The 14144-nt window shown below is 51.9% G+C and overlaps 1 protein-coding gene across 1 annotated transcript; it reads right to left on the minus strand.

Annotated features, from left to right (window-relative positions):
- Positions 1 to 220: 220 nt before the first annotated feature.
- Positions 221 to 8466, minus strand: TRIB1 (tribbles pseudokinase 1). Its single transcript, XM_079902176.1, has 3 exons — positions 7286 to 8466; positions 4950 to 5242; positions 221 to 2427 (listed from the first exon to the last, which is right to left on the minus strand). Exons 1-3 carry the CDS (start codon positions 7643 to 7645, stop codon positions 1962 to 1964), a joined length of 1119 nt encoding a protein of 372 aa, XP_079758302.1. The 5' UTR covers positions 7646 to 8466; the 3' UTR covers positions 221 to 1961.
- Positions 8467 to 14144: the final 5678 nt, after the last annotated feature.

The following is a 14144-nucleotide window of genomic DNA, read 5'->3' on the forward strand; positions in this document are numbered from 1 at the left end:
TTTCACCCATCAAAATGAATTTGCTCACTTCAATGGAAAAAGTGAATGGGCTCAGCTGTCAAAGGTCACACATAATAATCATCATCTGTTTACTTCTCCATCTCCTCCTCGAGATCCCAGGCCCTGATGCCAGAGACCTTTGCAGCCTCGGTGTGAAAGTGCACCAGGCAGTGGCGGACTGGACTCCAAAGAAAGTCACTGCACCCATTTACGAAACCAGATTTATTAAAATTTCTCTACAAGTCAGAAACAGCCGTCTCACATATATACACATGTACAGGAAGGATCTAGTGTTTCGAAGCCCCAGCCAGCCCAGAGTCCTCAGCCGGGTCATGTATCACAGATACAACATTCAAGCAACCACAAGAACGTTAGTGGGACAGAGGCTTCTGTCCTCCCTCTTCTCCAAGTCCCATGATTCTGTCAAGGTAATATTGCCAATGATCATTCACATTTCACGTGGCCTTAGACACGCAGGTTATTCAGACAGACACAGACAACAGAACAAGCGTCAGAGCCAAAACAACAACAAAAAAATCGGACATATGTATAAAAGGTACACTATATGTACAAAGTACACAGTACGTGAGGTATACACGGTATTCTCACAATGCATGTTAGTAGTTTGCCTAGGCATAGCCCTTAAAAGTGACTGCCTGTTTTTGTGCCATTTCTCAAAATACAGTATGTTTGGTTTACCCGTTTAATCACCTGATTTCAGTACTGTCTATTTACTGATATTTCATCTGTACTTGTTTTTTTAATGCAAGTTGCAGTTTCTTTGTTAAGCTCTATCTTTTGTAGGTAGTGAGTTCCCATCTCTGGAAGCATTCAAAAAGAGGTTGCAGACCCAACCTGTGAAAGAAGCTGTGTGTCGGGGGGCGGATTTCTGCATTGGGAGGTGGCAGAGAAACGAAAGAAGTTGGGCCAGATGACTTTTAACGTCCCTTTCAAGTTTAAAGATTTGGGGCTTGCTATTTCATCCCAGATACTGATGATGCAGATGTATTCATAAACCACACCACATCCAAAATATTCACAACCTGTCATGCAAAACTGCAGACCATACCCATGGCGGTGGTTAAAGTATAATTCTGGAAGTTAGTCCGAGAACCGTCTAAGACTATCCAAAATTCACTTTCTCTGAAGCACTAAGATGTTTAACATTTGCTCTTGGGAGAGGGAGTGGAGAGCCTTCTTATCTTTCTCCTCCTAGACAAAATGCTCCACCCCGAGATGGTCTTGGGGAAAAAAGTAAAGGATAAATGCTAACATATTTGAGGGGAACCAAGAAAGCTAATGGTTTCCAAGTGCTCAAATTCTTGTTAAAAGTCTCCAGTCTCTCTGTCTGAGCTCAGAGTTCTAAAATAGCCAGGAGTTTGAATCTTTTATGATACTTTTCCACAGTTAGCTGGTAAGTGCTTTTATAGTGAAGGGATGGGAGGGCGCATTTCAAGGTCAGAAAGAAGGCATTAGTGCAAATGAGGTCTTGGCAGGAAATGGAGGAGAAATTCTGGGTTCGTGGTTCAGGCAGGCTCCTATGCCCCTGAAACAGTCTGCTCCAAAAAGATGAAGAAAGGGTGAGTGTTAAACCAAACCAGAAAAAACAACTTTCCGATCAGAGAAGCTAGGGTAGCAAAAGTCTGGCTACCGAAGACAAGTTCGAAGACGGCAGGTTTATTGGCCCAAATTATTTGTCACCCTGTTAAAAATATGGTTATTGCCCAAAATGCCATTGTGCGATTCATTTCCTCTCCCTTTAGAATGTTCATGTCACTTGATCACATGCTGCAGGATATCCACACTCCTTGCCACCTGTAAAAGATGCGGAACCCCCATATCTGACACAGGGACAGCTGGCGAAGGTTCACTAAGGGAAACAGCTCTGCAGGAAAGGCCTGTCCATCTTTAGAAATGGAAATGCCATGTGTGAGAATTATGAGGTTTCTGAGGTTTGGGGATTAGCAGAAGAAGGAACTGATGTCACTGTCCTCCTGGTACTCTGGAACAATCTGGTCGGAAGTTCCTATTTCTGAGTCGACGTACCCAGGCTCCAAGACAGACTCGAACCAGGGATGGAGTAAGATCTCTGGAGCAGTGAGTCTTTCTGAAGGCTCCCGTCTCAGAAGGCTGCGAATGAGGCACCTGGCTTTGGGGGAAATGTGGTCAGGAATGCAGAACTGTCCACGTCGGATTTTGGAGAAAAGGGCACTGGGGTCTGAGTCATGGAAGGGGTAGCGTCCCACCAAAAGGGTGTAGAGCATCACCCCGAGGCTCCAAACGTCCGCCGCCTTTCCGGAGTAGGTCCCTGTGGTGTTGAGAATCTCGGGGCTCACGTAGGCTGGGCAGCCGTGTTTGTCTGACAAAGCATCATCTTCTCCCTTAATTATGTGTGTATCTTCTAGACTTTCCAGTCTGAGCTGGGTTCTGTAGGAGAGAGGAAACAAGCCATTACTTCCAGCTACTATGAAAACCAAGGCCTTCCCAATAATAGCGCCCACAAGTACTCATCGCAAAGGCCCAAGGAATGCCAGTTACCCCTTCATCCAGTTAGCAGTGCCTTGCATCACCCTGGAGGACTCAGGATTTCACAAACCAATACAAACTGCAATACACATTAGCAAAGTATTGAGAGAGAGCCTGGGGTGGAGGGTATGATGCAAAGCCCCAAATACTATTCATTATGCTACAGCTTATAAGACATATCCTAATAGGGGTTACACAATTTACAAAGTTCACATTGCAGCAGTGGGAGCCTGTCTCAGGGGAATGCTGACATTTCTCCAAAAGCTATCAGGGAAGAGCAGTTTATCCTACTGCTTCAGGGAGAGCCTGGGCATCCTACAAGTGGATCTTATCTCTTATCATGCCACTGACTGCCAGGGCTACTTGGACCCGTTGCTTGGCATTACAGAACATTACAGAACACGGAGCCCAAGGTCACTGTTACTGCACACAGGTTGTTAGCACTCCTGTTCACATCGATATATACACACAGAGGGGATTCTGTCCACCTGAGCCCAAGCCATGACGGCCATGACGGGAAACGTACATGGAATGTTAATTACATTTATTGGGATGTTTAATTGCAAAGAATGCTTAGCCTGGACAGAAAGGACAAAGAAAAGCAGCTGGTGGATTTGAAAGATGCAGGAGCCCTAAAACGCCCTCGTATGTGTGCACATGCACACACACACACACACGCACACACACACGCACACCCTAGGATGACACATCAATACCTGAGCTCATTTACTCAGGTAAGGGTTTATCTCTTCAGGTAACAACTAAGGTTTGAAACATCTTTAGTTAAGGCTCTCTGATGAAGCTGCAGGTGCCTCCTTGTTCAGATCCAGCCACTCAAGCCTCCTGGCTCCCCCAAAGCCCAGAGCCATGTGGGGAGTCTCCAATACATGGTGGTCACTTATGCTCCCCCCAGCTTCTCTGAAACAGCCCTGTGTCAGTAAGTCACTTGTTGCGAAGTTAGACGCAAACATTTGGTACAGGCTACTGGGTCAATTCCTTTTCCTCTCAAAGGTCTAGTTCTTTTTTGTTTTTTTTTCTTCTTCTTCCTGCCTTCCTGTTCCCTGGAGTGTAGTATACATGTGCTAACTTCAGTATGTCCTCAGCCTGACCTCCCCCCTCCCGGCGTTATGTAAAATACCCATTGGTTCTGTAAACGGAAAATATGACTCAACCCACACTGTCTGCCACTGATTGGCTGCTGTAGTACTAAAACCCTGCACCTGTGCTGGTTACACGAATAGCGTCAGCCTGTCATTGCTTAACCCTCGGGTTGCCAAACTCCACGCACATGACATTCGCCTGTGCAATAGCAGATTTCAACAGTAAGCAAGGAGGTGTGTAAGGTGTGTTTCAGAAAATACATCACCATATCAAAGGAGAGTGTTCCAGGAATTGGAAACTTCTTCATTACCAACACTTTGCTTTTCTTTGCTAATCAGTATGATCCAATGACTCTTGCAAGGTCAGACACAAAGCCATGCTTTCTGGCAACTCAACCCTATACTTTTTCATAGGACCTGAAGTCAAGGGTAAAAAAAGCACAGGTGGGGTGAGCCCTGCATGAATACCTACAACGAAGTAACACACACCCACCTGTGCAATTCTACAATGGTATTGCTTTTAATCTTTCCACAAGGGATGTGGCCCACCTCTTAAAATCAGGTAAGGTTTATCTCCTGTGGCTTCCTGAATTCTCAACTGAAACCTCAACTCTGAATCTTAATGTCACATTATTGTCTTATCGAGCTCATCTTGTTCTTTATGAGGTAAGCCATGATCTATATTTAGCAACCAATTCTAGCCAGCTTCCATTTCTCATTCAACTGTGGCTATCTTCTGAAGATGCATCCAAACAAGACGTCTAAAAAGTCACCGGAGAATGGGGAGAAAATATTGGGGGCCAAGCCTGACTCATAACAGGAGTGTGGTGTGAAGGAAAGGGATAGGTTTCTGCAACTACGACAGTCTGACCAGCTCTGTGATACTTACTAGGTGCAATAAATAAATAAATAAACAGGGGGGGAAAAAACAAGAAAAAAAACCCCACTCGGTATAAACAAGGATTTGAAGACATCCTCTAGGAATGGATGTTGTGAAGGGCAGACTGACATTTGTACCCCAGGAGAACTGACCTTTCTGACAACGATGGGGAATAAACCTGATCCTGGGGTGGAAGCGGGGAGGGCATCCTGTCCTCACGTGACATCCCATAGATGCACCAAGGTGTCCCCAGGCCACGTCCACAAGGGTGCAAAATAACCAACTTTGGCTTTGGCCCCTCTGGAGAGAGGATTTCTAAAGACTAACTCTGGGACAACTGAGCCCTTGGTGCTGTTTTGAACCAACACCCTTCACCTAACTGCTCGACCTGCACCCTCATTTTGGAGTCAAAAGGCACAGGAGAGGCTGTGGAGGCCGCTCACCTCTCCTCTGTGGAGAAGACAAACTTCCTAAGCTTTAGGTCCCCCAGCACGATGGCTGACTGGTGGCAGTGGGCAACGGCAGAGACGATCTGCTTGAAGAGCCGGGCAGCCTCCTCTTCCCGCAGCCTCTTCCGGCTGCGCACGTAGGAGTGCATGTCCCCAAAGTCCCTCTCAAAGAAGACATAGGCTTTGGTTTCCCCAAGGATCACTTCCACAATGCCAGTGATGTTCCTGTGTGAGGGCAGCTGGATGTAAGGCCGGATTCTGTCCTGGTAGTGTTTAATGGGAAACACCTGCAGAGAGAAAGGGATCACTTAGGAGGCTAGAAAAGCAGAGGCTGCCTCCCAGATCCTGGGCTGGGCTGCAGTTCTCAATCTCTGGGCTTTGGTTGAAAGTGAGGCTCCATTCATTTACCCCAACCTCCTGCAACCCCTGTTAGCTCTGCAGCCCCACCTGATGCAGCCTGGGCTACTCCTAACACCCAAAAGCAGTAGCATCTAGGGCTAGCAAATCTCCAAAGAGCTACCATATGGATGGTTTGAAAGAAGTCTTCTAGGTATGGCCTTCCGGCTCCAGAGAGCTAAGCTCCTAAGTCCCCACCCTCTGTGGCCCTTTCTCGTTGGCAGGTAATGCTGTGCAAAGTGGCTGATAGAGGTCCCCCTGGGATCTCCAGGAGCAGCCTCTGGAAATGCATGACCTCCTGCAGACCAGAGAGAGCACAGCACATGGTGACTCTGCAGCCTCCAAGTGGAAGAACATACAGCTGGAGAACGTACAGCTCTGTCATTACTCAGAAGGAACAGACGACTCCAAGCGCAAGACTGTCAACACAGCCCTAAGGAACCTGCCGAGGCTGTGACTCAGGTATAAGCAGTCTTGAGTTAAAATTCCCACAGGAGGGATACGGGATCCTCTGGGGGGGGGGGGTTCATTTGTTTACTTATCTCCCCCCCACACCAACTCCCATCCTCACTTTCACTCGGGACATGGGTAGTATCTTCTCTAAGAAGCTGGCTGGTCTCTTTAAGGGCCTTTTGTTTAGTCCGGTTACTCATATCCTAGACTCAACTGGAAACGGTGACACACGGGCTGTCACCATCTGGATTCAGCTATTATCTGCTCGGAGGAACTGGAAGGGGTTGCACAATGACCAGACCCACCCCACCTCTGACGCTCGGTTGCTCCGGCACCAGCTCGAAAAACCTTTCCGCTGCCCCCCTCCTCCCACCCCAGCCCACACTCATACCCTCTGAGCTCTGCTCCCCAGCCACCACGAAGAAAAGATTTTGCCCCCCTTTAAACTGGGCTCGATCACACATGTGAAGTTTCGTTCGGGTCGGACAGTAGGTGGCAGCAGCGAGGCCAGGGAAGGGGAGCTCGGGGGGTCAGGTGAGTTGCGGAAAACCAAAGAGCGACTTAAACTTAGGGGTGACCCTATGTTTCCGGTGAAAACGAGCAGCCCGGAGGCTTCTCAGGGATGTCTGAGGCCCGGGTGTCCAGCTCGCAAAGGGTGCATGGCCTGTGGGAATGTTCTGCGTCTATGGGCGCTGGAGGAGAGTGCGGAGGATCCTGTTTGCAAGAGTTGTATCCCCTCCAGGATGGAGCCCCTTATGTTCAAAGGAAAATCGCGGGCCGGAAAAGCAAGACATGAATGGAAGCGAGGGTTCCTAGTCGGTGTGGGCTTTCCAACATTTCTATTCCGGCCAAATACCCCCCGCCCTCGCTGGAAGACCCTCTCAGACTACTCTCTGGGGAGGACAGGGTTCCGGTTCCAGCGCGGGTTCCAGCCGGAATCCCCAAGACCGGAGCCCAACACGGACTTCCCGCCCCCTTACCACCCACGGCTGAGCCCGGGTGCCTCGCAGCCCCAGCAAGAGAGTTGCCAGCTGCTCCAAGCTCCAAGGAGGCACCCACAGCAGGGCGTCCTTCCAGAACGAGGGGCGGGGGAAGCGAGGAGAATGGGAAAGGGGGAATGGCATGGCCCTGGAATCCATATCAATTCCACAACTTATGTGGAACGCCACGCACTAAACTCGGCGCTAAGCAAATAACATAGATGTTGTAAAGCAACTGAGCACCGCACTTCCTCTCGACCGCCAAGCCCCCACTATACCACTCCATCCGAACCCCTCAATCCCCAATAGGGTGACCCGGGTCAAATGCTGCCTTAACGGGCTCAAACCCCCTTATCCGCCTTGCCCCAAGCCCAAGTCCTGACGGCACCTTCGGCCCCCGGGCGACGGCGGGCGAGACCCCAAACACCTTTGCCTGCCACCGGGTCCCCTCACCCCGCGACCCCCCGCCGGGTCCCGGGTCCCGGCCCCCTGAGTGCCTACCTTGCAGCGCAGCTCGCGGCCGGTGTGGAGGCACAGCGCCCGGGACACATGCTCGCGCTCGGCCAGGGGCAGCAGCAGGTAGTCGGCGATGCGGCTGGGCCCCGGCGCGCTCCCGGAGCCGCCGCCAGCCCCCGGAGCGGCGGGCGGAGGCTGCGGGCTGCAGGGAGAGCCAGGGGGGCTGAGGTAGTCCGGGGGGCTAGAGCACTCGGAGAGACGTGGGCACTTGGCCGCCACGGCCGCCGCGTCGTCCGCGTCCAGCAGGCGTTTGGCCGGGGCGCCCCGGCCGACCGGGAGTAGGAAGGCCGGAGCGCGGGGCTGCGAGACGCCGCTCATAGCAGAGCGTACAGGACCGACCCGCATCCCGTCCCCGGCCGGGGCGGCCCCGGCTTTGTACGTCCTCGGATCGGCGCGGGAAGGTGCAACTGGGTCGGCGCCGGCGCCGCGACTTACTCCAGCCCGCGGGATGGAGGTTGCAGACGGAGCTTGGTTCTGCCCCCACGGGGGGCAAAGCCGGAGCCGCTCCCGGGCGCTCGCGGTACACGCGAGGACCACGGTGGCCGCGCGTCCGGGGAAAGGAGGCCGGTTCGGGTCCCCGGATCCCCGTGGGTACCGGCTCGGGGCGCCTCGCTATTGTTGTAGAGGCTGCCGACAGTCGGGGAAGCAGAGGCGGCGGCGGCCTCCGAGGTCCGGAGCAGCGAGAACAGGATTCCGCAGGCTCGGCGGAGCCACGGAGCAAATGCACTTCCCGAAGCAAGAAGTGTCGGAGCGAAAGCCGGACCAACTTTTCCGCGGCGCCCGGGATCCTACGCGCTCCGGGCTCCCGGCGTGAGTGTGCGCGAGACAGACGCGCTCGGAGAGGGTAACTGAGTGTGAGTGAGTGTGTGCGCCGCACCGATCCCGGCCAGTGCACTCCTCCTTCTCCTTTTCCTCCACCTCCTCCGCCTCCCGGTGACTCACGCTGTATACACATACACTCACAGGCCGGGCTGTGTAAACAGTTGGGAAGCCGGGTTGTGCAATGAGGTGGCTGCGACGACTCGGGCCCTGCCGCCGGGCGAGCAGTCACCGGAGCGGAGGGGAGGTGCAGCTGGGCCGGCGGGGGCGACGGGGGTGGCCCGACGGCTGGGGATGCTTCGGGCAGAGCGCGCTCCGGCGCAGGTGGCGTGTCCTGCGCGCGCACACGCCCCCCGAGCCGGTCTAGGCGGGAGGAGGCGCGCGCCCTCCCGCAGGCCGCGGGCTCAGCGCGAGAAGCCGGAGGAGGGGGCGGAGGAAAAGTTCCCGTGACGTCAGGGTCCCGGGGAAGTGGGCGGGAGGGGAGGGGCCGTGGGGGGCGAAGCAACCGTTGATTGGTGCGCGCTCCCCATTCACTCCGAGCACAATGGACTGCGGGCGCGCGCACCAGGGCTCTCAGCACCCGCCGCTCGCTGCAGCCGCGGGGTGACACCTCTTGCCCCGGGGATCCCCCCAGTGCCCCAAGCCTTGGGACCTCCGGTTGGAGCCGTGGGCGTCGCCGAGTCCCGGCGGTAGCCGGAGGAAGGGAGGAGAGAGAAGGTGATGAATTCCAGAATCACTCATTCACCCCCACGCGGTGGTTCCGGGGAAGACCTGCGCGTGGTAGTGGATGTGGCTTTTTTTTTCCTTTTCCCGCCCCCTCCCAGCTCTAATCCCCAGCGTCTGTTCGCTTCCACAAATAGAACCTTCTGTTGGATGAAATAAGAGCAAACACTGGGCCTTCTGCGCTGCCTCCACCTCCACGCCCCTCCCGCGCCTGCCGCCCGCCCGGATTGCACGGAAATAGCTCCTCCGGGCTCTCGGGCCGCCCCTTCGCGGTGACTCGCAGAAAGAGCTTCCTGAGCCGGGGCCGGTGGGAAACAAAGGATGTGGGGAGAGGGCGGAAGGGGCCCACGTGGCCGTCGCCGAATTCCTGCCCTCTCCCCAGCCTCCACACGCGCAGCAGGGTCTAGGACGCCGGGGCCAGCCCGGTTCCGTGGTGGCCGGGGAGCGGAGTCTAAGTCATCCTGGCCACCGACAGTGATGCTGCCTACACCCGGGCAACCCTGCCAGGGCGTGTGCATGCACTCGTGCAACGTGATTTGGGTGAGCTCGAGATGTGTGTCAAACCCTGCACAAAGCTCCGTGAAAAAACAACCTAGAATCTGTCGGTTTTCTTTCTTTCGAGAACCAGGTCCATTTGGAGTCCCTGGACACCCAACATAGATAACTGTTATCAGACAGTCCCTTCTGTACTTCTGCTAAATACTTCATTTTCTAAAACCAGGTCGAGCCCCAAGGATAAATCCTTTTCCATATCAAATCTCCATTCGTTCAACAAATACTAATGAAGCATCTGCTAAACTAGACGCTAGGGATTAGAAGATGAAAACTAGTAATAATAGCTAACATTAATTGAGGTCTGTAACGTGCACTTTACACACACTGCAGTTTTACAGCCACCCAGTGGGGTTATTTTTTGCCCTTTTTCACACAGAGGAAGCCTGCAAAGTTAAGTTACTTGCTGTGGTCAAATAGCTACTGAATGCATTCAAGCTCTTAAGCATTTGTGGGAACTCAGGGAAGATTACAATTTGTACAGAGAAAAGAGAAGTCAGGGAGGATTCCCTCTAGAAGGCATTAGACCTGGGGGCATGTGTGGGATTGTAAACGAGTTGCTGGGGTGGGGTGGGGGGAGGGCAGGGATGTGGGGAAGGGTAGGGTCAGCTTAAGAGGCCAGGGTGGCTGCAAGGCCGGAGCCGGAGCCTGCACCGCACGTGTCATTGGGGGAAACGTGAAAAGCTCCAATGCCTGCTGAGAAGGCTGCGCTTCATCCTGTAACCAGGCGAGAACCCACCAGAGGTTTTCCTTCTTTCAAGTTCATTTTGTGCTATTTATTTAAGATCCATTGAGCTGCCAGCTGGGCATCAGCACTTGGATGGCAAACTCAGCATGGGCCACCAGCATCTTCCTCCAAGGTGTGCATCTCCCTCAGTGCCTCTTCTGAGAGAAAGGCATCACCACCACCCATCCCCAGGGCCAGAATCCCTGGCAGTCATTTCCCCTTGAATCCACCGTTTTCCTATCCCCCACTCAGTTGTCACTGGGTCCATCCTAGACCTGCTAGGTCTCACAGCCACCCCCTGCCGCCCCTCCTCAGCTTCTTGGAGCTGCCCCTTGCAGACTATTTCTCATGCTCCCTTGCCCACTGGCTTACAGCCCATTTTGCCCAGAGGGAGGCCCTGGAGGGAGATGGCAGGGTGCTGCTTTGGGCACTGGCTGCACCTCCTCTGTGGCCCAGGCCCCGCTAGCCAGCCCCTCTGTGTAGCTGTTGCCATGTGCTGCCAGATCTCCCTACAGGAATGAAGGATTTATCCACCCACACCCCCCAACCCTCCACCCCGGGACTGCTAGGAACACCTTTTGGGAGTTTTGGAACCTGCCTCAACTGAGAAGGGCTACCTTCCCCCAGTTCACACTCCCTTCCCAGGAGGGCCACATCCAATGACAGGTGATTGTGGAGTCCAGCCTCCTCGCCCGAACTTGAGCCAACTCTGAAGGGCAACCCAGCTTCAGCCGCCCATTTAGGGTCAACTGAGTTCTTCCTTGAGATTGCCTCCAGCACAGCTCTTCTCTCCAGCCAGTCCTATTCCTTCCCTCCCCTTCTACAGGCACTCCCTGATAAACCTCCTGCATGCTAATCTCCATCTCCAGTCGGCTTCCTGGGGGACCCGACCAAGGCACCCCCTCCCTCTTCCTGGCCGGAGCTTGCTCTAGGCACTCTGGCTCCTGGGATCAAGTGACACAACTTTCATCCCTCCTGCCCTAGGGTGGAAGCAGCTTCACGATGTTGATAACCTCTGGGCCCACCCCACACACTGTGTTGTTTTGTTCTATGTTTGTTTCTGCTCTTCCAATACCTTCATAACTAGTTCCTCGCTTTAATTTTTTTCCACTGTACTTCCTGGCCTGGGTTCCATTTTCCTGACTGATACAAACCCTGTACCTTTCCCATGTCAATCCACTCTTCTCTACTCTCATGATCTTAGTTCAGACACTTCTGGTTTTCTGCAGTAAGCTGCTAACTGGATCACTCATTCACCCTTTCAACATACAAGGGCACCTACTCTGCCAGTGTACCTACTAGCTGCTGGAGATATAATGGTGCACAAAACAAAATGTATCCTTGAGCTCCTTAATCCATTCCCCACACTGCTATCAGAGTACTTTTTCTAAAATTTAAATTTGATCACATCAGGCCCTGGCCTAAAAACCTGGCAGGGACCCTCAGATGATAAAATCCAAACACCCGCTTTCCTGGCCCTACTTCCCATTCCAGTCTCACCTTTCTTGTCTCCTCGCTAGCAACATACCCATGCCAGCTCCTGGTAGGGCCCTAAACAGATCTTACTAATTCACACCTCTGCATTTTTGCCTGTGCTCTTTCCTCCCACTGGAATTCCCTCCCCTCCCACTGCCAATCTGATGAACTCCTATTCATCCTTCAAGACTCCACGCAGATTTCCCCTGCACAGCAGTCAAATTTAAATGTCCTGCTAAGTGCTGTTGAGTCCTCCATCTAGCTTTTTCTCATGGCACTATCCACTCAGCTGTGTTCCAGAGGGCAGAGGCCATGTCTTATTCAGCCGTGTGTCTCCAGCCCCCAGCCCAGTGTCCGTTATAAAGGAGGGGCTTAGTAAGTGACAACCAAACAAATATACTCAAGGGCAGAGGGTCACCCACAGGGAGGGCCTGAGATGAGAGACAGGGATGGAGAACAGGCATTTGGGCCAAGACAGGGGACTGGAGAATAGGGCACAGATTTCAGAGTTGAATGTCTAGCCCGGGAAGGCAAAAGGATATGGAAAAAGAAAGGGCTGAAGCTTTGGGGGCCTCCAGCCTGCATGCCTGGGAGGACAGACATGTACTCTTGACAGGTCCTGAGATCAAGTCAGCCAAGGGGACAAGTGAGCTAAAATTTTCCTGACTTCATTGCTGGGGCTTTCCCTGCTGGCAAAGTCTGGACTGAACTTCCATCAGACTTTTCAGATACTTATATGAGGAAGTCAGTTACTCTTTATAGCCCTCAGTTGCCTCACCTGTGAAATGGGCATAACAAAGGCCTGTTTTTCCTCCCCTGCAAGATCCTTATGGGAACAAATAGCTATAAACTATTTGTCCTTATGAGTTACCTACCCACACACAAATATGATAATCAAATACAGGCATGCCTTGATTCTGAACTCTGTTCATTTAGTCAACAAATATTCATTATCGGATTACCATATGCTGGAGTTGGAAAAGGCCTTTACCATGAAAATTCAAATTGACAAATACAAATATATAAGTAAATAGGATGTGCATTGGATAGTAATTCTTCCTGTCTTAAAAGGGTTCTTTGCTTTATAAAAGGGTCTACCATGTGATGTCATTTAGCAAGCTCCTTTGGCACATTTGTGGTGTGGTTTGGTAAAAATACAGGAAACTTGAAAGCAAGAATCACAGTTGGTTGTGCATGTGTGTGTATGTGTGTGTCCCCTTTGTAGCCTCAGCACAATGCTGAGCTGACACCGGATGCTCACTGGATGACATGTTGAACTGGGGAAAAAATTGATTTACCTCCAATGTCTCAGGAAAGCATATATTACATAATGTGGGGAAAACCTGTATTGATTTTTTGGGGACAAAGTTGGGCTACTGATGAGCTCAGGCTTGATTCATTTTCATTCATGCCCAGGTAGGCACCTGGCAGCGCCATTAGGAAGGTTCTGAATGTCGTACCCATTCCAAAAAAATTGGGACGTATTTAAGAAAAACAATATTAGTGTTTACGATAAGGTTCCAAAAACTGGAAAAGAGATGAACATTTACTGAGTTCCTCCCATATGGTAGAACCTTGTCTATTTTCTTGTTTAACGTTCAAAATTATCTCATAAACTAGTTATTACCACCATTTTACAGATCCACAGGAAGGCTCAGAGAAGTCGATTAGCTTGTCTAATATCACGCAGCGGGAAGGCGGCCAGTTAGAATCGGAACCCTGATCCAGCTGACCTCAAGTCTGGCTCTTTCTGCTTTATATGCCACCCAGTCTCCCAATGAAGAGAAAGTTTATCCATATATTTCTCCTCCTGCATCTTTTTTTTTTTTTTAGTTCAGTAAAAATCTTTATAAGAACTTACCCTTCCCCCACCAAACATTCACATACACAGATAGAAAATTAACATTCATAGAGCCTCAAATCTGACCTTAACATGATGATTTCATATTACTTCTTTTTTTTTAATTTTCTTTTTTTTTAATTATTAATTTTAAGAACACAGGAAGCCTTAGGTCATCCAGGCCTCCCCCTAACATCTGTGGGGGGCCGGACGGAAGTGAAAATGAGAGTCTGTGACCTGATACCCCTTCTCTCTCCCCCGCCCAGCTCCTGCCTTCCCCCTGTAAGATCTCCAGGGCACACCTTGGCCATGCCAACGTCTTCATCCGTGGTGCTGCCCTTGGCCCTTCCTTGACCACCCACAGTCCTAGAGGTGCCCACAGCAGGTCACGTTGGGAAAATAGACCCAGGAAAGAATTCTTGGACCCTAGAAGCATGTTCTGGGCATTGGGGCAGAGGATTCCCCAGTCCTGGGTACCTGGAGTTTGGTCTAGGCCAGCAGGTACAGGCTCTATGTAGGCACAGACCCTGGCCATGTGGGGACAGATGCAGCGGGCAGAGGGCCAGGTCAGGGCTGGATCGCCCAGGCCTAAGAGAGAGGCACTGGTCCCCATGGCGGATTCCTGGGAGCTCCACCAACACCTTCTCTCCCACCTCCTCGTATGCTCATTTCTGCCTTTTGCCTTTAAAATGCTCTTCCAGGGCTTC

Source organism: Stenella coeruleoalba (assembly GCF_951394435.1).
Source record: "Stenella coeruleoalba genome assembly, chromosome: 17".
NCBI lineage: Eukaryota > Metazoa > Chordata > Mammalia > Artiodactyla > Delphinidae > Stenella > Stenella coeruleoalba.

Coding starts and splice junctions, on each gene's coding strand:
- TRIB1 (XM_079902176.1), bottom strand. CDS start 7,645: ATGCGGGTCGGTCCTGTACGCTCTGCTATGAGCGGCGTCTCGCAGCCC. Junction 5,243..7,285: donor GCCGCGAGCTGCGCTGCAAG/GTAGGCACTCAG, acceptor TTCTCTCTGCAG/GTGTTTCCCATTAAACACTA. Junction 2,428..4,949: donor GTCTTCTCCACAGAGGAGAG/GTGAGCGGCCTC, acceptor TCTCTCCTACAG/AACCCAGCTCAGACTGGAAA.